Below are 23,411 nucleotides of genomic sequence, written 5' to 3' on the forward strand. Positions count from 1 at the left end.
TTGGAGTTTGGTCCTTCAGGAGGGTAGGCTACCTAAAGGAAAGCTGAGGCCAGAGAGGCATACACAGGGATCAGATCTTGTTGTGTCTTGCAGACCATGTTAAAATTTGGAGTCTGTCATGAAGCTTGTTCAGGTCTTAGCTCAGATGTCACTAACTTCCCATTGCCCTTAGAATAGAATTCAGACCTCTTACCATGGCCACAAGGCCCTATGTGACCTGGCCGTGGACTGCCCATGTGGCCACACCCATCTTGAGCCACTCCTCCATTGCTTGCCCTTGCCGTAGCCAATTAGCCAATAGAGAGCTGTCAAAAGATTGTAAACAGTGTTATTTCATGTTCAGTCTGGCCACAGTATGGAGCATGGATTGAAGAGAGCAAGGTCAGCATCAGAAAGGCAGGAGATGATAAGAAGCTGATCTTGAGCATGGAGGTGGGAATGGAGAGAAAAGTACAAATATGTAAAATTTAGAAGCAAATGCAGAAGGATTTGGTGGCCACTGAGGTTTGGCAGAGGAGGGACTTCTGTCAGTGAGTGGATGGTGTGTTCATACCCTGAGGTCTGAGATACAGGAGGAAGCTCAGTTCGGTGGGAAAGATGATTAGTTCATTTAGGAAATATGTTGACTTTGAGGTGTTTGTGGGATGTCCCAAGTGGAGATGTCAGGAGAGTTCTTGAATAGTCTCTGGAGCTCATGGAGGTATGGGCCAAACATTGGTATAAATGGGAAAAGATAACTTGAATGTTGTGGTACTAGGTTGATTTCATCTCCAAAATATTTCTCGAAACAACCGCTACTTTTCACTCCTCTGCCATCACCTCGGGGCAAGCTGCTGTATCTTTTAACTAGTCTGCCTGCTTCTGCTGCAGCCCATTCTTACACAGCTAGTGGAGTGATCTTCTAAAAATGAGAAGGAGTCTTATAATTTTCCTACTTAAAACCAATCTTCACTAACTTCCCATTGCCCTTAGAATAGAATTCAGTCTTCTTACCATGACTACAAAGCCCTGTGTGACCTGACCCTGGACTCCCTGTCTGTTTGGCCACACCCATGTTGAGCCACTTCTCCATCACTTGCTCATGCTGTAGCCATATTGTATGGCTTCTTCTAGGGCCTCAAACTTCTGTATTATTGTGTGTCAAGTTCTTTCTTTCAGGTCTTTGTGTATGCTACTCCCTTTGCATGAATTGTCATCTTTTAGGTCTTACCTCAGATGTCATTTTTTCAAGGGAGTCTTCTCTGACCTCCTGGGCTATGTTAGTGCCATCCTGCATTTTTTCCTAGCACCTAACACAATTTGTTAGTAGTTAATTGTGTGTTTGTCTACTATCTATCACCCATACAAGCTCTGTGAGGGCAAAATCCATTCTGTGTTTTGTTTACCATTGTACCCACAGTGCCTGACAGTCCTGAGCACATAGTCAGCACTCCATGAATATTTTTTAGATTTGTTGAATGAATGAGATTATAATCATTTTTATTTTTTATCTTGAAAAACTTAGAAATTTTACACCGTCACAGTACAAATAGAATGGTGACTCAAGTGATAGAATTTACGGAGCTGATTTCATCTACTTTTACATTTTCAACTGTTATTAAATGCTCTGCCTCTGGAAGGTTGAGACATGGAAATTGCAAATTAAATCTTAAAGGAATTTTTCCTCACTATTGGCTGTATTCATTACGGTGGCTCTGGTTAGCATGGATTGATCTGTTATCACTCTGACAATGGTATGGCTGCTGAGTTTGAAATTCAGAAAACTAATACTTGTTCCCTTGAGTTTGGGCATTTGTGGCAGAGTTTAGTAGCAGCCTTCTCCTTCCACCCTGATTTGGGAAACATCCCAATACATGCTGTTTGCATTGCAGCTGTGGGAAAGTCCACGTTTGTGAAGTTACTCACGAAAACTTACCCAGAATGGCACACAGCTACAGAACCTGTAGCAACATGGCAGGATATCCAGGCTGCTGGCACCCAAAAAGTAAGTTTTTAGTTGTGGTGGGTAGTTGGCAGGCATGGGTGAATAATCTAATTGTCATAATTTAATTTACTCTCGGTGAGTAAAGTAGCCCAGTTTGAGTGTCCTTTTTAAAATAGCTTCATTCCAGAAAGCAGGCCACATAGATCAGAGAGGATATGACTTGTTTGAATATGTGTAGTTTTGATTTTTGTGGTTTTTATATGTCTATCTAAGTGACTGCCTCTGTTGTTTGTGGTTTCCCAAAGCATGTCCAACCATCATGGATGGCTTTGAAGATGAATTTTGTCATTCTTACACTTAAGTATTTATATTATTACTTAAGCTAACCACTAGGATTAATAGCTAATTATAGTGATTTTAACTTTTTAAATAAAGTCTTAGAAATTGGAAGGGATATTAGAGAGGTTCCAGTCACACTTTTGAGTCAATGGGAGAGGTAGCAGCTAACATTTATGAGCGTGTACTGTGTGCCAAGCACAGTACATTTCACTTATCCCTCATGGCTTAGGCCCTGGTGTCAAGACCATGGCTTTGGCAGAGGCCATAGGGTTGGTTTCCAGCCACATCAGTCTGAGTAAGGAAGGACCTGTTTGGACATGACCCTCAGAGGGAGCAGAAGCACCGTGCCTCCTCAGGCACCATGAACTGCTCCTGCCGCCACCTGGAATATTCACTGAGTGGCACATTCTGGTTCTTAACTCTAATTACTAAACAATTCTGCCTTTTAGTGAGCCATGTTGCACCCCTGTGACTCTGACTCATTGGTTCAAGTTCTACCTCCTAAGTCTTTTAACTTTTCCCCGTAACAGCCCTATATATAGTTGAAGGTAATGATTTTCCTGTTCTTTCTCTCCCTCAAGTCTCTCTCCTTTTTTCTTTTCTTTTCTTTTTTTTTTTTTTTTTGACAGTCTCATTCTGTCACCCAGGCTGGGGTGCAGTGGTGTGATCTCGGCCCACTGTAACCTCCACCTCCTGGGTTCAAGCAATTCTCATGCCTCAGCCTCCTGAGTAGCTGGGACTATGGGTGCATGCCACCATGCTGGGATACTTTTTGTATCTTTAGTAGAGACAGGGTTTCGCCACGTTGGCCAGGCTAGTCTCAAACTCCTGGGCTCAATCGATCCACCCACCTTGGCCTCCAAAGTGCTGGGATTATAGGCATGAGCCACCACGCCTGGTCAAGTCTTCTCTCTTTCAAGCCAAACACCTCCAGTTTTCCTCCAGGCTATTCTTTACTCTGAAGTAACTTTACCTAAGTGATGAGTCCTAGTTTGTTCACTTTCCACTTTGGATTTACTAAGAGTGCTACTTGGAGGTGAACAGGACATTCTGGATGTAACCTAAGTGGGACAGAGTATCATGGAACTTGTTCTAGGTGCCATTTTTTTTTATTCCAACCCAGAATTGTGTTACCTTTTGTGGCTGGCATATCATGCCTATTGAGGATTTTTGCTTCTTAAGTTGTCTGTTTATATGTCTGTATGTGTGCCTGTGTGTGTATTTGTGAAATTAACTTTCCTATGCAGGAATAAATTATGTATCTTTTTCTGAGTATGCCACAGGTCACCTGTGTGTATTTCAAAATACAGTCATGGGCTGCATAATGATGTTTCTGTCAATGATAGACCTTGTATACAGTGGTGGCCCCATAAGATTATAACAACATTTTTACTGTACCTTTTCTATGTTTAGATACACAAATACTTACCATTGTGTTACAATTGCCTACAGTATTCAATACAGTAGCATGTGATACAGCTTTGTAGCCTAGGAGCAATAGGGTGTATCATATAGCCTAGGTGTGTAGCAGGCTATCCCATCTAGGTGTGTGTGAGTACATTCTCTGATGGTCACACAGTGACAAAATTGTCTAACAACAATTTCTCAGAACATATTCCTGTTGTTAAGTGGCACATGATTGCATGTTCACAATTGTTTGATGTTCCTCCCTTCTAGAAGTAGAGCGTAATTCTTGCCTTGAATGCAGCTGGACTTTGTGATTTGTTTCTAGTAAATAGAAAGTAGCAAAAATAAGAAATACCTTTCTAGGGTAGGTCATAAGAGACACTGTAGCTTCCATCTTGTTCTGGGGGAAGCCAGCTGCCATGTCAGGAAGCAGCCTTTTCAAGGGGGCCACACGGAAGGAACTGAGGCCTCTTGTGAACAGGTACATGTCTTTTTGAAATTGGATCTTTCAGCCACAGTCAAGCCTTCATACAACTGTAGCCTCAGCCAACATCTTGACTGAAACTTCATGAGAAACCCTGAAGCCCAGCCACCCTGCTAAGCTCCTTCCCAAATTCCTGCCCCATAGAAACTGAGATAAGGAATGTTTTTGTTTAAGCCACTGAATTTTGGCATAATTTGTTAGGCAGCAATAGATAACTAATCATCCTGTAATCCCATTATTCAGAAGTAAAATGGACATTTTTCTACAGAAAAAATGTATAGATTTACATATACTTACATAAATGTATAAAACATATATACATTTGCTTTTTGAAACAAAAATTTTGATTGCCACCTGTATGTCACTTAATAGACAAGATCTCCCTTTCACAGTAATGTCATTTTAATGGTTGTAGTGTACTGCATAATATGAATATTATCATTTAGTTATCCAGTCCTCTATTTTGAATATTTAGTTTTCTAATTTCTTCCTATTATAAGCAGTGTTGCAATGATGAATATCATTGTAGCTATACTGTTTGTTTTTTAATATAAAGCCATGCTTTGTGTATCTTTTTATTTTTTAGTGAATTGCCTGTCCAAACCCCTTGCCTTGTTTTTTTCTATTGAGATCTTCATCTTTGTGTAATGGCTTCATAAAATCTCATTGTATGTTAAGTATATTAACTCTGTCATATATTTGTTTGTCATTTTTCTTTTCTTTTTTTTTTTTTTTTTTTTTGAGACAGAGTCTCGCCCTGTCGCCCAGGCTGTAGTCCAGTGGTGTGATCTTGGCTCAGCACAACCTCTGCCTCCCGAGTTCAAGCAGTTCTCCCTCCCTCAGCCTCCTGAGTAGCTGGGATTACAGGTGCCTGCCACCACACCCAGCTAATTATTGTATATTTAGTAGAGATGGGGTTTCACCATGTTGGCCAGGCTGGTCTGGAGCTCCTGACCTCAGGTAATCTGCCTGAATTGGCCTCCCAAAGTGCTGAGATAAGAGGCGTGAGCCACTGCGCCCGGCCATGTCATTTTTCTTTTATCTTGGTATATAATATATTTTTACAATATAATACATTTCAGTTTTTATGTAGTCTAACCTGTCCTTCTTTTTCCTCATAGTTAGCACCTTTGATGTTAAAATTGTAGCCCAAGAGTATAAAAATAATCTATTTCTTTGTGTTGCTTTTGTGGTTTTATGTTTTATGTGGCTTTACAAGTTATAGGACTTTAATTTTTTCACAAATGGTTATCTACTTATCCAGTAGTATTCTTGTTTATTCCTGAGCAGAATATATATTTTGTTTTTATTGTGACTGGGATCTTTTTTCCACATCGTCTTCTGAAACTAGTTATTGCTGTTTTAATGGAAAACAGTTGATTGTTATATTTATCTTATATGACTTAATTTCTCATATTATTTTTTTATTTGCTTGGAGTTTTGGAAAATAATAGTTGTCTCTAAATAGTAATCATTTGGAAGAGTTTTCTAATATCAGATATTAGAAAACATTTCTATTTTCTTGTTTTCTTTCATTGGGTAGAACTTCCAAAGCCATATAAACTAATAGCAGTGAGGGTAGTTTCCTTATCTTGTTCTGTCATTAATGAAACTGCCTCTAATATATCAGTTAAGTTTAGTGTTTGTTATTCATTTCAATAGACCATGTGGTAGATGTACCCTTTTGTTACTAGAATAGTAACTGTTTTTATCACGATCAAATGTTGAATTTCCATCAAAAACCACTTTAGCATCTAGTGAGATAAACAAGGGGTTTTTCTTTTTTAATCTCTTAGTATTAGTCATAGATTTAATAATGGTACCATCCTCACATTTCTAGAATGAACTTTTTTTTGGTCATGATGTACTATTCCATTAATTTGGTAATGTGTTGTTTGGAATTTTGCATGTATATTTATTTATACAGTTGGTTGGTATTATTATTTATGTGTATGGTGATTTTTGTTTGTTTTGACTTTTGGGTTCTTTTTAGGCAGGGTCTTCCTCTGTCACCCAGGCTGGAGTGCAGTGGCATGATCATAGCTCACTGCAGCCTTGAAGTCCTGGACTCAGGTATCTTCCCACCTCAGTCTCTTGGTGAGTTGGGACTATAGGTGCATACCACTGTCCCCATCTACTTAAAAAAAAATTTTTTTTTTTTTTGTAGAGGTAGGGTCTCACTTTGCTCCCCAGGCTGGTCTCGAACTTCTGGGCTCAAGCGACCCTTCCACCTCAGACTCCCAAGGTGTTGGGATCACAGGTGTGAGCTGTGATGCCTGGCCCATGTGTAGTTTGTGACACGTTTTACCGTCAATGTTATGAAAATGAAAAATTTTGCATCTTTTCTAGCATAGAAATGATCTATTCCTTGAAGGTATGATAGAAATCATCTTTAAGATTATATGGATTCAGTGCTGTTTGAGGGGAATCATTATTGGACAACTGTTTTCTGCCTCAGTTATTCAGGTTTTTTTTTTTTTTTAAAGATGGAGTTTCGCTCCTGTTGCCCAGGCTGGAGTGCAATGGTATGATCTCAGCTCACTGTAACCTCCGCCTCCCAGGTTCAAGCAATTCTCCTGCCTCAGCCTCCCAAGTAACTGGGATTACAGGCATGCCACCATGCCCGGCTAATTTTGTATTTTTATAGACAGGCTTTCACCATGTTGGCCAGACTGGTCTCGAACTCTTGACCTCAGGCGATTCACCCGCCTTGGCCTCCCAAAGTGCTGGGATTACAGGCATGAGCCACCATGTCCAGCCCCTAGGGAGAATTTCTTAAGCTGATACTCTTTTCTTTTTTTTTAGAGAGTCTCACTCTGTCACCCAGGCTGGAATGCAGTGGCCCTATTATAGCTCACTGCAGCATTGCTTCTCAGCCTTTTGGCTAAGATCAAGTGTATAGCTCACTGTAGCACTGAACTCCTGGGTTCAAGCAGATCTTCCCATCTCAGCCTCCAGAGTAGCTGGGACTACAGGCATGCACCACTATGCCCAGGTAACTTTTAAATTTTTTTGTAGAGACAGAGTGTCGCTGTGTTGCCCAAGTTGGTCTTGAACTCTTGGCCTCAAGCAGTCCTCCTGCCTTGGCCTCCCAAAGTGCTTGGGTTATAGGTGCGAGCCCCCATACCTAGCCCTTAAACTGATACTCTGTAAGGATCTTCTAATTCACTATTAGGTTTACTGCATTATACAGCCTGCTAGTTACCGTCTTCATTATCTTCATTGGGTGTTTTACTTTGGCAATTGCATTTTTCACCTCTAAGAAAGTTATTTTCTTATTGCTCCTTTTTATGATAGCCTATTCTTGTTTTATCAGCAAGGCAGTATCTTTTGTTTTCTCTTGTTTCTGACAACAGCCCTGTCTGAGCACAGAGACTAGTCCTCTCCTTTTGAATTGCTAAGTATGTTTGTGTCCAGTTATTGTTCTTCTGTTTGCTTATATTTTTGGAAGGATGTTTGCATTTGTTCTGTAGCTGAGATGGGTTCTTTCAAAAATTGTGTTGGCTTCTTTTACATTTTTCGCTCCAGAAGAGTCTCTCTTTGATAGCCCAAAGCCCACTGGGTGCAATAGAACCCACCAGTCAAACTACTGCATCTGCCAGCACAGCACTCCGCTCCACATACAGTGTGTGAATTGTGCTACAGGCCCAGGGCTGCTCCCTGCCATCTCTAGTGACACCACAGAGACTATAGGAGACTCAAATTTGTCCTCCTACTTCTACCTCCAGCTCTTAGTCAGGGGCCATGTGTGATGCTGGTATGTGTGGGCTTGGGGGGTCAGAAGGAGGGAAATCCCGAAAACACCTCCGAGTTAAATGTTTTTTTGGTCCACTCTGCTCTATATGTGTTGTTCCTGCTGAAGCCTTTCAAAGGGCTAAGACCCTTCTTTGGAATCTAATAGTGCTGTTTAGCCAAATTGGACTTCTTACTGTTGTTTAATCTTTTTTCTCCTTCTGTACTGTTGTCTCTACCTGAAGTACAGTCTTCTTAATCTCCATTTCCATCTGTGAGAATTCTACTCATCAATTACTTCCCAGCTTAATGCCACTTTCTTTCAGAAACTCCCTGAGATTCCTTCCACCATCAGTAATTGTCCCTTCATCACGTTCTGCCTTACATTCCAGCTTCGTATATCCTTGTCACCCTCTTCCTTTTTGCATTGTGAGCTCTTTGAGTTCAGGAACTGTCTTGTTCACCTTTAGATGGAGGGTGTTGGAATGATGAGGTTAGAAGAAGCCAGGTTTGAGTCCCTTCAACATTTACTTGCCATGAAACCTTGCACAAGTAAGTTACTTAACCTCTGAGTGGATTTTCCCCTCTGGAAAATGGGCATTACAACAGTACCTACCTCATGAAGCTGTTTTGAAGATTAAATGAGGTAACATACCACAGTAAAGGTTGAAATAAATGTTAATTCCTTTTTCTGTACCCTTACGGTACCCTGTCCATGTAGCGCCTCATCCACACAGGCCTTCAGTTAATGGCGATTGAATGAAAAATACAGATCCAAAGTGCTTCTGTACACAAAACTCACTTTTGCATTGTTGAGTCAATGGCAGATCCAGAAAAGAATCTGGGGCTGGGCATGGTGGCTCACACCTGTAATTCCAGCACTTTGGGAGGGCAGGAGTTCGAGACCAGCCTGGCCAACATGGTGAAACCCCATCTCTACTAAAAATACAAAAATTAGCTTGTCGTGGTGACGGGCGCCTGTGATCCCAGCCACTCAGGAGGCTGAGGCAGGAGAATCACTTGAACTCGGCTGGGGTGGGGAAGAGGGCGGAGGTTGCAGTGAGCCGGGAGGTTGCAATGAGCTGAGATCGCGCCACTGCACTCCAGCCTGCGTGGCAGAGTGAGACTCTGTCTCAAAAAAAAAAAAAAAAAAAAAAAAGAATCCGGGGCTGCTGAACATCCCACACTTGTGCCCACTTGCACATGCCGAGTAAGTGAAACATTTTAATTATGTTTCATAAAGTCTCTAGAATTAAGTAGGGTTTTGTTTTAACAAACAAATTGTACTCCTTATATGAAAGATAAAATTCTATTTCGTGGTTGATTGGTTGGATTTTCAAATAAGCAGTTGCTTTCTGGTTTGCCTTGACATTTTATAGACAAATAACTACAGATGGAAGCTCAAAAGAGAGGCAACATAGTGTTATAGTGGAAAGATTTGATTCAGAGTTAAATTTTAGATGGTTGTTGACGTTAACTGCTCCCCAGACAGACTTCACAAATCCCTCAATCAGTGATCGTGTTAATTCTATATATGGTTCTTCCTCTGCTTTTGTTATATTGAAGTGGCATGTCATCTCCCTTTAGAGAGTCTTGTTTAACAGGTAGGAAAATCTCATCCCTGATTATGAAATTTTGACTAAGCTGGGGATCTGATTCTACCTTTTTGGTGGAAGGAAACTTTTGTAATTCCTTCTTTCATTATTATTAAACCTGTTTGGGGAGGTAGGGGTGTGTGTGAAGGGGTGTACCCCATGGATTAAATATGCTTTCTAGGAAATTTTCTTCTTTTTTTCATCTCCCTCTAGGCCTGCACTGCCCAAAGTCTTGGAAACTTGCTGGATATGATGTACCGGGAGCCAGCACGATGGTCCTACACATTCCAGACATTTTCCTTTTTGAGCCGCCTGAAAGTACAGCTGGAGCCCTTCCCTGAGAAACTCTTACAGGCCAGGAAGCCAGTACAGATCTTTGAGAGGTCTGTGTACAGTGACAGGTAAAATGCCAAGCCCTCCACCAGTCACAAGCCCCATGCCCAGCGCTGCCTGTTTGATCTTGCACAGATCCTGCACTGCTATGGTCACTGATAATTATACTTCGAAAAATTGTCTTCTTTTTTAAAGACAACACTATACACATTTGTCCAGAGTTGTACTTCTACCAGATTGTCATCTATGTCAAAAAAGCAAATTGGGTTTTTCATCAACTGAATGCTTTGAATTTCTTACATTGCTACTGATTACCTTATGTTTCCTTATTCTCTGGCATGGAGCAAGCTGGTAGCCACCTAATGTAACCATCACATGCTAAAAGGCACAGAATAGACACTTAAGTAGCAGTGTATATTCTAAGAAATCAAATGATTCAGTGGTTGGTTATCCCCTTTAAGAAAAAAGCAGACTAAATTAAAATTTGTGTTCCTAAAAATGATGTAAGAGATATTTTCAGCCTTTTTTTTTTTTATTCTTCAAGAAAGGATACTTAGGCAGAAATAGCACATCTGAGAAACTGGCTTCTGTCTCAGATTTAGCCCTTTTTGACCCCTTCTTCTGTGAGAGGGCTTCTTGCTGGCCAGAGTCTAGTGGACATCAGTGCCTGTGTCAGATCAGGGATGGGCATCATCCTGACCACCTGACCACCTGAGGGAGTGAGATGTGAAGTCACTTTGAATGCAAGCTAGCAGCACCCTGGGAAGTGAGCCCATCTGCTCCAGAAGAGCTAGGCCATGCAGGCTCCGGAATGCCTGGCTCTGCTGCAGAGACCAGGCTGTGACTTAAGGTTAAGCCGCCTAGAGACAAAGTCAGGATGGCTTGATCTGGACCCTGCTGGAGTTTTTCTTATCTGAAGCCTATGAATGACCAGTGTCAGTATGAAATGGTGCTTTCAAGCAAAACGATCTTTCTTAAGGCTCTTTGAATTATCAAAATGGGAAGTGGTACATTTTCATCGTCACTGCTGAAGACACTCAGTTGGTTACTCTTTTAATTCCAAATTAGACAAACTAGTTCTATTTCTTAGTACTTCCAGAAAGCCTCCTAGAAGAAAAAAAATAAGGATACATTTGTGAATGACAAGTGATTTTTCTGACTTTACCCTAAAAGCATGGAAGATATGTAAAACAAACCCTATAGGCTATCCGTTCCTTGTTTACGTACCCCGAGAGAGCCTACTTTTTATAAAAGCTAAATATGTGAATTACAAATGGCTGGGCTATAGGTTTTACTTCTTTTTCAGCTGTTGGGTATGCCACCTGCCTGTTTTCCTCTGTTCTCTCCCAAGCCATGCCTCTTGGACTCAGAAGTTGAATTACATTAACCACATGGGTTGCTTGGGAACATAGACAGTCTTTATTTCTAGCCCCTTCATGAAGTAGGTGTGTAAGACCCTCAGAGGAAAATAGAGAAGTAGAAACACTTTGTTAATTAGAAATGCATTAAGAAGCTGCATGGATCTTAACCTTTGCTTGTAAAGGAAGAGGTAAGAATTGATTACACTATGGGCATACAACATTCCAGGTGCTATCTTCAGTGAGGGCATTTTTGAGACAGAAAGGAAAACTAATCACAAGTTCTAATCCCGAGGGTAATTTAGACTTTGTTCACTCGCACAGATTTATTGGATGCCTCCTGTGTTGAAGCACCAAGGCTGGCCCTGGGGCTGTAGCAGTGAATAAGGCAGACCCAGTCCCTGCCTAACAGGGACTGAACACATGCTCACATGTGTGATACGTGTTCCAAAGGAGGAACACGGGTTATCTGGGAGAGTTGATTATAGGGAGGAAGAAATCTTAGTCTTTTCTGTTTGAGTTAAAGGAAACATTAGCATATGGTTTTAGAGCAGAGGCCCTGACTCCTAGATCCTTATGCCCTGTTCTGTCCTGCAGCCCCTGCATTCAGTCTGCAGTACTTTCCTCCCACTCAGCACCACACCCTTCTACCCCTCACCCCATCACCACCACAAGCTTTGAAGAAATAAAGGAAGTGCTCTTTCTCAAGAAAGCCAAGAACCCCTTTCATAGGGCTTATTAGCAAATCTTTAATTTCTCTATATAAGATCCTTTTTGTTTTAAGACAGAGTCTCACTCTGTCGCCCGGGCTGGAGTGCAGTGGTATAATCTCGGCTCAGTGCAACCTCTGCCTCCTGGGTTCAAGCAATTCTTGTGCCTCAGTCTCCTGAGTAGCTGGGATTACAGGGACACGCCATAATGCCTGGCTAATTTTTGTGTTTTTAGTAGAGACAGGGTTTCACCATGTTGGCCAGGCTGGTCTCAACTCCCGGCCTCAGGTGATCCGCCCGCCTCAGCCTCCAAAAGTGCTGGGATTACAGGTGTGAGCCACAGTGCGTGGCCACTTTATAGGATCTTAATTTCATCTTCTAGTTATCTGTGAAGAACTCAAAAACATTTTGAGTTTAAAATGTTACCCTTTTATTTGTTCTCATCAACTAGACTGGCTAAACCATTCCAGACTGGGAAAGTTTACTTTTGGAGTTTCTAAGTTAGCTTCTTCATAGCCTAACAAAAAGCAGTTATAATAATAACTAAGATATCTAGAATACTATGTGCCAGTCACTCTTCTAAGCACTTTGTGAGGATTATTACAAGACATCATCATAACGGGCTGAGAGGATTTAGGTGACTTGCCTGAGGTTACATAGCTAGTGAATGTTTCAGCCAGTATCAGACCCTGGAATGTTATTCTGGAAGGTATTCTCTTAATGGTGACACTCACAGCCTTGCAGTCTGTACTTTCCTGAGCCATCATACACAAGGGTTCTGAATTTTATTTTCTCCGAAGTGGCCAGTTGCTGAGCATTGCCTTGAAAACTGGAGTCCCTTGTTTAGGATGCAAATTGTGTTTTGTATTAAAATGCCTGAGGTTTGAAAGCAGAATTGACCCCTGGTTTGTCTGAAGCCATGGTTTATGTTTAGCTCTGATTTCCTGTTTACCAGATGCTCTTTTGGTTGTAGAAATAAGCAGGGGGCAAAGCTGGTTTGATTTTTAGCTTTAGCTTTCTTTTATCTGAACTAGAAACTCAGCAGCAGAGGAAGCAAGCAAGCAGGAGCTCATAATGCATTTTGCAGGAGAGTCTGCTTTCTTAGTAATACTGAAATTAGTAGGAAATGCATTTTCTGCTCCATAGAGGACACCACATAAATACTATTTCTTCTGCATGTCTCAACTAAACAAAAGGATGGCTCAGTAGCCGAGAGACTTAGAAGCTCTCAGTCCTTGTATGAAATTTAGTGGGTGGATTTATACTGGATTCACTTGTTTATTTGTTTTGGGCCTTGCTATAATAATAATAAGGAAATCTCAAAAGTTCAAGTTTACATATATTTGCTGTATGTTCTGACTGGTTTCTAGCAGAGAAAATTGTTAGGGACCAATGATACTATCTTCTGTCTCTTTTCTTCCAGTGAATCAATCCATCTGGAAAGCTGTGATTTCAGCCTCCAAAGTCTAGATCCTATTTCCCATCTTAGTATTGAGCAGGGAGGGATATATGGGTTAAGAATTCAGATTTCTTAAGGATTGATGAGGAGCTAGAAAGGTTATGTGGTTTGAACAGACATGGAACAAGTTGGTTATTGATTTTTCTGCTTCTCTCTCTCTCTCGTACCTTTCATTCCATTTCCCATTCTCCTGCCCTCCCCATTCCCATCCCACTTCCAACCAGGTATATCTTTGCAAAGAATCTTTTTGAAAATGGTTCCCTCAGTGACATCGAGTGGCATATCTATCAGGACTGGCATTCTTTTCTCCTGTGGGAGTTTGCCAACCGGATCACATTACATGGCTTCATCTACCTCCAGGCTTCTCCCCAGGTAACACTGAACCTAAAGCCTTAGACTTTAGGGCCATATGAAACCTAAGAAGTGACATTCTCCAAGCCCCTGATTTTCTGGTTGGAGAGATTAGAGCGTAGACATTACCTGCAGCACAGAGAGCAGTGGGGGACACCCTCCTGTCCCAGCGTTGAGCACCCTGTTCCCCACTGGCTTCGTGTAGCAGAGTGCTAAAGCCATTGACTATGCATAAAAGGATCGCTGTTGATGTAGCAACAACAGAGCAAATCGAATGTCATCTTTATGATGACGCTTAGGGTTTGCAGGTGGGACGCTCTGACCTGTAGCCACTTGCTTCAGCTCCTTCACTCTGACTGGGTCATCAGAGTGTGTAGTCTCAATGGTTTCCTTAATAAGATGTGAGGAGGAAGAGAAGGAGAATTTTCTCACCTCATCATAATACTGCCCTAATTTATAGCCCTTTTTTGAACCGTGATGCCATTGGGAAGGCAGGATGGACTATAGTAGTTCCATTCTGTGACTCTCTGGCTGGTGCCATCCTACATGCAGTAGGATGATGTCATGGCAGGAGCACCAGAGTCTCTGGAGACAGAAGTGAGCTGTGGCTTCTGCTGACTGGTAGTGACCTTGGGCAGCCCCTGGAGACCTTTCCACTGGAGAGATCCTTGCCTGTAAAATCCACTGGCTCAATCTAGATGATCTCTAAGGGCTCTTCTGGAGTGGGATTCTGAGTCAAGGTGAGTTTTTTTTTTTTAGAGATGTACCGCTCTCAGCTTTTGAGACATACATCCAATATATAGTCAAATGCCAGATATACCACATACTGTTAGAAGGAAGGAAAGCTGTCTCCAAGCTAGAGGCTATGCTTTTTAGAGATGGAACTGAGACTTGTGGGCAGAAAGGAGCCGAGAACAGACTGAGCAGAACCAGAGGATGAGTGGGAGAGCTCCCATCACAGAGCCTCACACCAGCCAACGAGGAGAGGACTGGAAAGAAGGGTCTTGCCTTAAGAAGGTGGCAACCAGGAAAAAAGGCCCTTGAATGAGACTGGGACCAGATATTGGGGATCTTTGTGTTGAGAGTTTCTGGACATTTTGAGGCAAAAGCTAGATTGTAGGAGGGAATAAGAGATTCTACAGAAATAAATAAGGGTTAAAGTTGAAAATGAAACTGGGCCAGTGCGGTGGCTTATGCCTACAATCCCAGCACTTTGGGAGGCTGGCGTGGGAGGATCACTTGAGGCCAGGAGTTCAAGACCAGCCTGGGCAATATAGTGTGACTCCATCTCTACAAAAAAGTTTAAAAATTAGCCGAGTGTGGTTATGTGTGCCTGTGGTTTTAGCTATTGGGGAGGTGAGACAGGAGGGTCACCTAAGTCCAGGAGCTCGAGGCTACAGTGAGCTGTGATCATGCCACTATACTCCAGCCCAGGTGACAGAGTGAGAACTTGTTTCTAAAATAAAATAAAACTGAACTAAAGATTCAGTGAGGCCAGAGGGCTAATAATCTTCCATGGAAAGAACCACACTAAAGTTAGATGCATTGATTGCAAGTTGACCAGGTGGGTCATGTTTATGTGACTTCTTTCAATAGTCTTCATTGCCTGAGAGCCGGAATAGAAGAAGGGGATTATACTTTAGGGGTAGAGATTAGTGTCAGCGATTGTGGAGAGAGGAGTCCCCTCTCAAAGAGGACAGTTTGAAGTGTCAAAGTGTAGGGTTCAAGTTGGGAGAGAAGTCCTGAGCCCCAGGAAGGCTTGTGGCCTGGGCCAGAGAGGAGTGAGAGTGCTGTGAGGTTGGATTGAGTAAAGATGCTGGTTAGAATTTGAAGAGGTGACAGGTTTCCTATGGGAGTTTTGGGATGGCTGGACTGAAAGAAGCAGGAGGTTCTCAGGAGGAGCTAAGCATTAGGAGAAGTGAGAATGCTGACTTAACCTTTTCCAAGAGAACGGAACTTCAGCACATTCAGCTCAGTGCCATGAAGCCAGCATTGGGGAGGAGTGAGACAGGAAGTGGGCTGACTCATTCCTGGGAGTAAAATGGGGCTACTTGGGCCAGCTGAAGAGGCTCTTGTTTCTGGGGAGTAGAAGTTGGACCCAGCAAGGAGAACAAGAAAGTCTTAATTGCTTTTCTTCTTTGTGCACTCTGAATGACCTTGTAACAGAATGCCTGAAACTGGTTAATTTATAAAGAGGCTTATTTTGGCTCACAGTTATGGAGACTGGGAAGTCCAAATTGGGCAGCCTTAACTTCCATTGAGGACCTCCTGCTGCCTCATCATATGATGAGGTGGAAGGGAGCAGGCATGTGCAAAAGAGGCAAGACAGGAGGAGCAGCCTTGCTTTATAACATCCTGCTGTCATGGCAAGTGGTCCAATCCCACGAGAGTGAGAACTCACTCCAGCGAGAATTAACTCAGTCCCAAGAGAGTGGCATTAATCTGTCTTAACAACCTAATCACCTCTTAAAGGCCCCACCTCTCAGCACTACCACACTAAGGACCAAATTTCCAACACATGAATTCTGGGGGATACACTCAAACCGTAGCAAATGGTGATGATAATAATGATGATGATTATCATCATCATCATCATCGTCATCACTTGGGGGCAGATCCACCCTTTTGGAGAGGCTAATTGAAATATTTCAGCTGGAGTAGAATGAGAAGAGTTGAAGGATTATTGCAACTTAATGGCAGAAAAGAAAAATTCAGAGGTAACTGTGCCCAAGGGAAGAGCAGAGTAGAAGTTGACATGTCACTATGTAAAAAGCTGTGCAAGTGCCCAATCTTCCAGTTCAGAGCCCTCGTAAATACTGAGTTTCAGGCATGTCAAATGGACTTCGTAGGTCCTTCTGCTCCTTTCTACCTATTCTTCCCTAACTTCTTTTTTTTTCTTTTTTCTTTTTTTTTTTTTTTTTGAGACGGAGTTTTGCTCTGTTGCCCAGGCTAGAGTGGCGCAATCTCTGCTCACTGCAAGCTCCGCCTCCCGGGTTCACGCCATTCTCCTGCCTCAGCCTCCCGAGTAGCTGGGACTACAGGCGCCTGCCACCACGCCCAGCTAATTTTTTTTTGTATTTTTAGTAGAGATGGGGTTTCACCATGTTAGCCAGGATGGTCTCGATCTCCTGACGTAATCCGCCCACCTCAGCCTCCCAAAGTGGTGGGATTACAGGCGTGAGCCACCGCACCCGGCCCCCTAACTTCCTAAAAGCAAGCAAGCCGGACCAGACTGGACCAGGCAGGTGCAGTGGCTCACGCCTACAATGCCAGCACTTTGGGAGACCAAGGTGGGAGGACTGCTTGAGCCCAGGAGTTTAAGACCCATCTGGGCAACATAGTGACAGCCCCCTGCCCTCTACAAAAAATTTAAAAATTAGCCAAACATGGTGGTGTGTCTGTATTCCCAGCTACTCAGCAGGCTGAGGTGGGATATCACTTGAGCCTGGGAGATTGAGGCTGCAGTGAGTCAGGATTACACCACTGCATTTCAGCCTAGGCCACAAAGCAAGACCCTGTCTCAAATAAATGAATAAATAGATTTTTTTTTTTTTTTTAAAGCAAGCAAGTCAGGCCGGGCACGGTGACTCACTCACGCCTGTAATCCCAGCACTTTGGGAGGCTGAGATGGGAGGATTGCTTGAGGCCAGGAGCTCAAGACCAGCATGGTCAACATAGGGAGACCCCATCTCTAAAAATTTTTTTAAAAAAACAAGCAAGCTGACAATTTTAAAACTCAAAAGAGAAATGGCTAGGCCTCAGTGTTCCTACCCAGCCCCATGGAATCAAGAAGAGAGTGCAGCTGATCAGTGTACATCAAAAAGCTAGGCCCTACCTGGGACTGGCACAGCATGGGGACAGCATGCAGGAGGTGCATGGGACAAATGCTACCTGGGTTTGGGCTTGAGAGGCATATTGAAAAGACCCACTAGCAGTCACTTTCCATTTTCTGTCTCTGACTCCAAGCAATCAGAGCAGCAGTTCTTCTTCCTGGGTGGGACAGGTTAAGAAGACCAGTAAAGGGTCTCTCCCCTGCCACTTGTAGCTACACTATCTTTCCTGTTCACATTCAGGTGTGTCTTCCTCATGAGGACTGAGATGAAGAGGGGCCAGACTAAAGCACTGTTTGCACGGGATTTTTTTAAATAGAATTTGTTATAACCATATCAGTAAAGCAAGAGTTATGCCAAATGCTCATAGTAGGAGTTTACTTCAACTTCTTTTTTTTTCCCCCCTCAATACTGCCACCAGTTAAGAGTTAGACTTCTCAGGAAATCCATTTGCTCTGTTAAAGAAATTAATAGTAAATAGAAATATGTTAGCTTATTTTAATAGATCAATGTTAGTGTCAATGTTTGTCTGCAAGCAGTGAATGAATAATTAGAAATAACTTTCCTAAAAAGAATTGTTCTGCCTTTGTGTGTCTACTTGGAAACATAAAGCCACATTTTAAAAAAATTTATTTTCACGAATCAGACATTTTTTTTCTAGGAAAGAAAAATTAGATAGCTTTGCTATGCTTAGAAACCCTAAAGCTACCTTTCCGGTGGGAATATAAATTGGTTAACCTCTAAGGAGGCAGTCTGGCAGTATATAATTGCAAGTGCATATACCTTTTGACCATTAATGAAATTTGTTTCTATAATTTTATTTCCTTAGAGAAAAGGTAAGGTAAGAGGGAAACAGCAAAGACTCCCAAGTCTTTGGGATTATTGTGTACTACATTTGGAAATTAAGTTTTCATTTCTTAAGTTACTGAAAGAGGGAAGTCCTGGCCAGGCGCTGTGGCTCACACCTGTAATCCCAGTACTTCGAGAGGCCCAGGTGGGCAGATCACGATGTCAAGAGATCGAGACCATCCTGGCCGACATGGTGAAACCCCATCTCTACTAAAAATACAAAAAAATTAGTTGGGCGTGGTGGCTCCTGCCTGTAGTCCCAGCTACTTGAGAGGCTGAGGCAAGAGAATGGCTTGAACCTGGGAGGCAGAGGTTGCAGTGAGCTGAGATCACGCCACTGCACTCCAGCCTGGCAACAGAGCGAGACTCTGTCTCAAGAAAAAAGGTAAGTCCTAAATCAGTGGGTTAATCCATCTATTCTTCCACGACAGATGATATTGAATAATGAAATACTTGTCGAGCAGAGAGAGGACTAAGGATAATTCAGTCAAAACAAACATTTGCAGCAAAAATTTTGAGGTGTGAAAGAGCCTGGCCTGTTCCCCAGGAAAGAGGTCAAATCTAGCTAAAGCAGTGAGTCCAGGGGAAGAGCTAAGGCAGTTGAGAAGTAGGAGGGGTAGCTTTGTGTGACAGGTAAAGAAGATGTCATTTTCTGAGCCAGTGTGCATCAAACTTCACTACCAGATGAATGCAGAATAGAATTATGTACACTCTGCAAAGCAGTGGGAGAGGAGAGTTAGTCTCAAGCCTCACTTGTTTTTCCACTTCTTTGTTTTATCTTTGACCTGTGCAAATTTTACATTCTATTCCTGAGTGAATGTTTGGTATGACATGAAAGAGATATTTCAAATTACCTAACATTTTATAAATGCAATGCTATTCATACATACTGCTTTGAACCCTGGGGCTATGGCTGTAGGCGGTAAAGAGCCTGTGAAGTATTTTCAGCAAGGAAAGTCATGTCATTATATTGCCGTACTACAGAAGGGTGGAGTGAAGGGGACAAACTGGAAGGAGGGAACAGCTTTTGCCAGGAGCTCAATACGACTTAACTCAGTGAGCTGTGGATGGGTAGACAATGAGGAAATAGGAGTCCACAAGGATTGCACTGCTAGTACCTGATGAAGGCAGGAATTTACTCCTGGACTTTCTGACGTTAAGGCCTGTACTCTGTCCATATACTTCCCTGCCTCCAGGAGGCAGAATCAGAAGGCTCTTGCCATAATCCAGGTAAGAGGTAAAGAGGACCCGACAAGGGCAGAGGTGAGAGGAGAGGCAAGGAGAGAACCATCTAGAGAGATGAAAGAGAATTGAGTGACTTCCCAGATATAGTAGGGAGAAGGAAAATTCCAGGTCCATGGCTTGGATGACTGGATGGATGATGTTCACCATTAACCAACTTAGGATACTTCAGAGGAAGAGCAGGTTTAAGGTGGGGATGGGAAAAGAATGGTGTAGATCCCCTGATTGCATAAGAAAACAAGACAGCAGAAGCAAAGGCATGGCTTGTAATGCCCAAGATAGACATTATGGGTGAGCCTCAGAGCCCCCGAAGACTGCATTGTAGCAGCCAAAACAGCAAAGAGCTCATCAGGGCTTGGGGACTGTCTTTTAGGTTTGTTTGAAGAGACTGTACCAGAGGGCCAGGGAGGAGGAGAAAGGAATTGAGCTGGCCTATCTAGAGCAGCTGCATGGCCAACACGAAGCCTGGCTTATTCACAAGACAACGAAGTAAGTGGAGAAAAGAATGTATCAGACAGAGACCTGGCTCCCAACAGCCAGTTAAAACCAAGTTCAGCATGCAGCCCCCTGTAGGAAGGTTCAGAATATACTGGAAATGGTTGGAAATGTCAAGCATTTTCCAACTTAGAAGTTTAATATTGCTGGATGCAGTGGCTCACACCTGTAATCCCAGCACTTTGGGAGGCTGAGGCAGTCACCTGAGGTCAGGAGTTCAAGACCAGCCTGGCCAACATGGTGAAACCCTGTCTCTACTAAAAATACAAAAATTAGCCAGGTGTGGTGTCAGGTGCCTGTAATCCCAGCTACTCGGGAGGCTGAGGCAGGAGAATCACTTGAACCTGGGAGGCAAAGGTTGCAGTGAGCCGAGATCGCACCACTTGTACTCCAGCCTGGGCGAAAGAGTGAGATGCCCAGAAGAAGTTTAATATTGAATATAATCTTTACATTCCAAGGGCCTTTTTAGTAGATTCTATTTCTCCAGCTTTTTCTTTGTTTCTTAACATTTCCCTAGACTGAACATTGTGATCAATGGTGGTAGTTGGCTCAGCATGAAGGGCTGAAAATGTTAGAGAAATTGTCAATATTACTAAGTTGGCATTCCTAGTTTCTGCCTGTCCTCCCTTTAAGCTTGGTTTGTTGTCCACTTAAAATGTTTGGTGCTCTGACCGTTAGTATCACTCTCAAGAATGAAGAGAAACCTCAACCTGTTTCCAGCCAACTTTATTGAATTTATTTTTCTAAATGCAGTTTACATGCAGTTTCTTTGAAAAGTCATGTTGAATTTAGATCTGTTTTCTGAGTAAGAAAGACTTGGCGAGTATGTGAAACTTGACTCAAGTTACTTTTCTTTTTTTCTGTCCCCCAAACATTCACGCTTCTTATAGGCTCCACTTTGAGGCTCTGATGAACATTCCAGTGCTGGTGTTGGATGTCAATGATGATTTTTCTGAGGAAGTAACCAAACAAGAAGACCTCATGAGAGAGGTGGGAAGGACTTTAACTCCTGCTTTCCAGTGGTTTCCTTTGTTGTACTTTTATCTTTCTGGCCTTTGCTTCAAAGTTCAATATCATGGGTCTTGTGCTTTGCATCTCACGTTGCATTTCACACTCCAAGGCCTATTGAATCTTGTGCAAATTACAAATATAATCCCTATTCTCTAAAGTATGCTGGACTAATAATTGTTAAATAATTGACTTGTAACATGTGCTTGCCAGCTGACTTTCTTCTCTAAGGCGTTCTAAAACTAGGGAAATGAGACTACTGGATTCTATTCCCAGTTCTACCACTTGATGCTATATAACCCTGGCCTGCCCACATTTCTTCTCCATGCCTATTTTCCTTTCCTCACAAAAACCTCATGGGCTTGGCTGCATATGCATTGGGGGTGGACTATTGAAAATTCTGTTAAAAATGTGAAATTAAACTTCTGATTTTCTCCTTCCCACAGGTAAACACCTTTGTAAAGAATCTGTAACCAATGCCATGATGTTCAGGCTGTGATCTGGGCTCGCTGACTTTCTGAAGCTAGAAAAATGTTGTGTCTCCCAACCACCTTTCCATACCCAGCCCCTCTCATCCCTGGAGCACTCTGCCGCTCAGGGGCTGGTTTGTTAATTATTGTTAGACTTTGCCATTTTTTTCTGTTGGATCTGAAGCATTTTGAAAATAAAAGTTTACTTAAGTTTTGCTTGTTTTTCTAATTCAGTTGCTCATTTATTTCAGCATGTATCTCTTGGTGCTTGCTCTAAATTCACCTCTAGACGTGTATTAGTCCGTTTTCACACTGTATAAAGATACTACCCGAGGCTGGGTAATTTCTAAAGGAAAGAGGTTTAATTGATTCACAGTTTTCGCATGGTTGGGGAGGCCTCAGGAAACTTACAATCATGGCAGAGGGGAAACAGGCACATCTTACATGGTGGCAGGTGAATGAGGGAGTGCAAGAAAGAGCAGGGAAAACTGCCTTATAAAACCATTAGATCTCGTGAGAGCTCACTGCCATGAGAACAGCATGGGGGAAACTGTCCCGGTGATACAGTCACCTCCCAGCAGGTCTCTCCCTTGACACCTGGGGATTACAATTCAAGATGAGATTTGGTTGGGGACACAAAGCTTAACCATATCAACTAGCAATTTTCAAATTGCTCCCAGAACTCTAACCCAAGCCCTACCTGCCATGCATGAAGAAGGGAAATAAAGTGACTCAAGAGTGGGTGGGATCTTAAATGTGAGCCCCCAGAGCAGGAAATGGAGCGTGAACTCCAGGAAGCTTCTTTATCTCTTCCCATCTGCCACTCTTGATATAGGGGACAGGTGTGGGGAACTTAATCCCTTGTCCTAGAGCTAAAGAACCTGGCCAAAAAAGGAGAAAACAGCAAGAACCCAAAAGTTAAGCATCTGACATTTAAGATTGGTCAGCCCGGCACTCTAGCTTTGTCTAAATACCCTACCCAATGACTTTCAGATAATGTTAATGGAGTGGATCTCTCTCTGCAGGAAAAAAAAAAAAAAAGAATCTTCTGTTGTGCTCTTTAACCTTCAAATAGAATTTATTGTTAAGGGAAGAAAAATACATGGCTCTATAGGATTGAAGTGCTCCATTGCCTGAAGCCTGCAGGTCCATGATTCACAGGAGCAGATCTGCACTGAGCCCTTGACAGTTCTGCAGGTACACAGGAAGATGAATGATCTGGGGATGTAAGAGTGTCCCAGAAAACAGAAATCTGTGTTTCTGTCCTTTATGCTTTGGGGAAATGAATGTGAGATTGGTTTCTAACAAATACATAGTCCAGGCAAGGTGGCTCACACCTCTAATCCCAGCACTTTGGGAGACCAAGGCAGGTGGATCACCTGAGGTCAGGAGTTCAAGACCAGCCTGGCCAACGTGGTGAAACCCCATCTCTACCAAAAATACAAAATTTATCCAGGCGTGGTGGTGTATGCCTGTAATCCTAGCTACTTGAGAGGCTGAGGCAGGAGAATCACTTGAACCCAGGAGGTGGAGGTTGCAGTGGGCCGAGATCACACCACTGCACTCCAGCCTGGGCGACAAGAACAAAACTCTGTCTCAAAAAAAAAAAAAAAAAGTAATGTTTTAATATAAAAGTATGGCAATTTCCTTATCCTACTTATTTAAAACATTTTAATAGCTTTATTGATATATACTTCACATACCATACAATTCACTCATTTAAACTGTACGATTCAGGCCACACACACTGGCTCACACCTGTAATCCCAGAGATTTGAGAGGCCAAAGTAAGAGAATTGCTTGAGGCCAGGAGTTTGAGACCAGC

The 23,411-nt window shown here is 42.6% G+C and overlaps 1 protein-coding gene across 4 annotated transcripts in view; it reads left to right on the plus strand.

The window, feature by feature from the left end:
- The window catches only part of DGUOK (deoxyguanosine kinase), a 31,953-nt gene extending 10,138 nt beyond the window's left edge, over window positions 1-21,815 (plus strand). For 3 of the 4 annotated variants that reach the window (XM_030827717.1, XM_030827715.1, XM_030827716.1), the window contains 5 exons: window positions 9,695-9,882; window positions 13,566-13,713; window positions 19,987-20,102; window positions 20,999-21,098; window positions 21,563-21,815. In XM_030827717.1, the coding sequence (XP_030683577.1) occupies window positions 9,731-9,882; window positions 13,566-13,713; window positions 19,987-20,102; window positions 20,999-21,098; window positions 21,563-21,589 (543 nt within the window). In that variant the 5' untranslated portion in view covers window positions 9,695-9,730 and the 3' untranslated portion in view covers window positions 21,590-21,815. Of the gene's footprint in view, window positions 1-1,871; window positions 1,985-9,694; window positions 9,883-13,565; window positions 13,714-19,986; window positions 20,103-20,998; window positions 21,099-21,562 lie in introns of all 4 variants that reach the window. The other variant, XM_003268677.2, reaches the window with a different exon arrangement.
- The last annotated feature ends 1,596 nt before the right edge of the window (window positions 21,816-23,411 follow it).

Source organism: Nomascus leucogenys, chromosome 14 (assembly GCF_006542625.1).
Source record: "Nomascus leucogenys isolate Asia chromosome 14, Asia_NLE_v1, whole genome shotgun sequence".
In the NCBI taxonomy this organism is placed as follows: Eukaryota; Metazoa; Chordata; class Mammalia; order Primates; family Hylobatidae; genus Nomascus; species Nomascus leucogenys.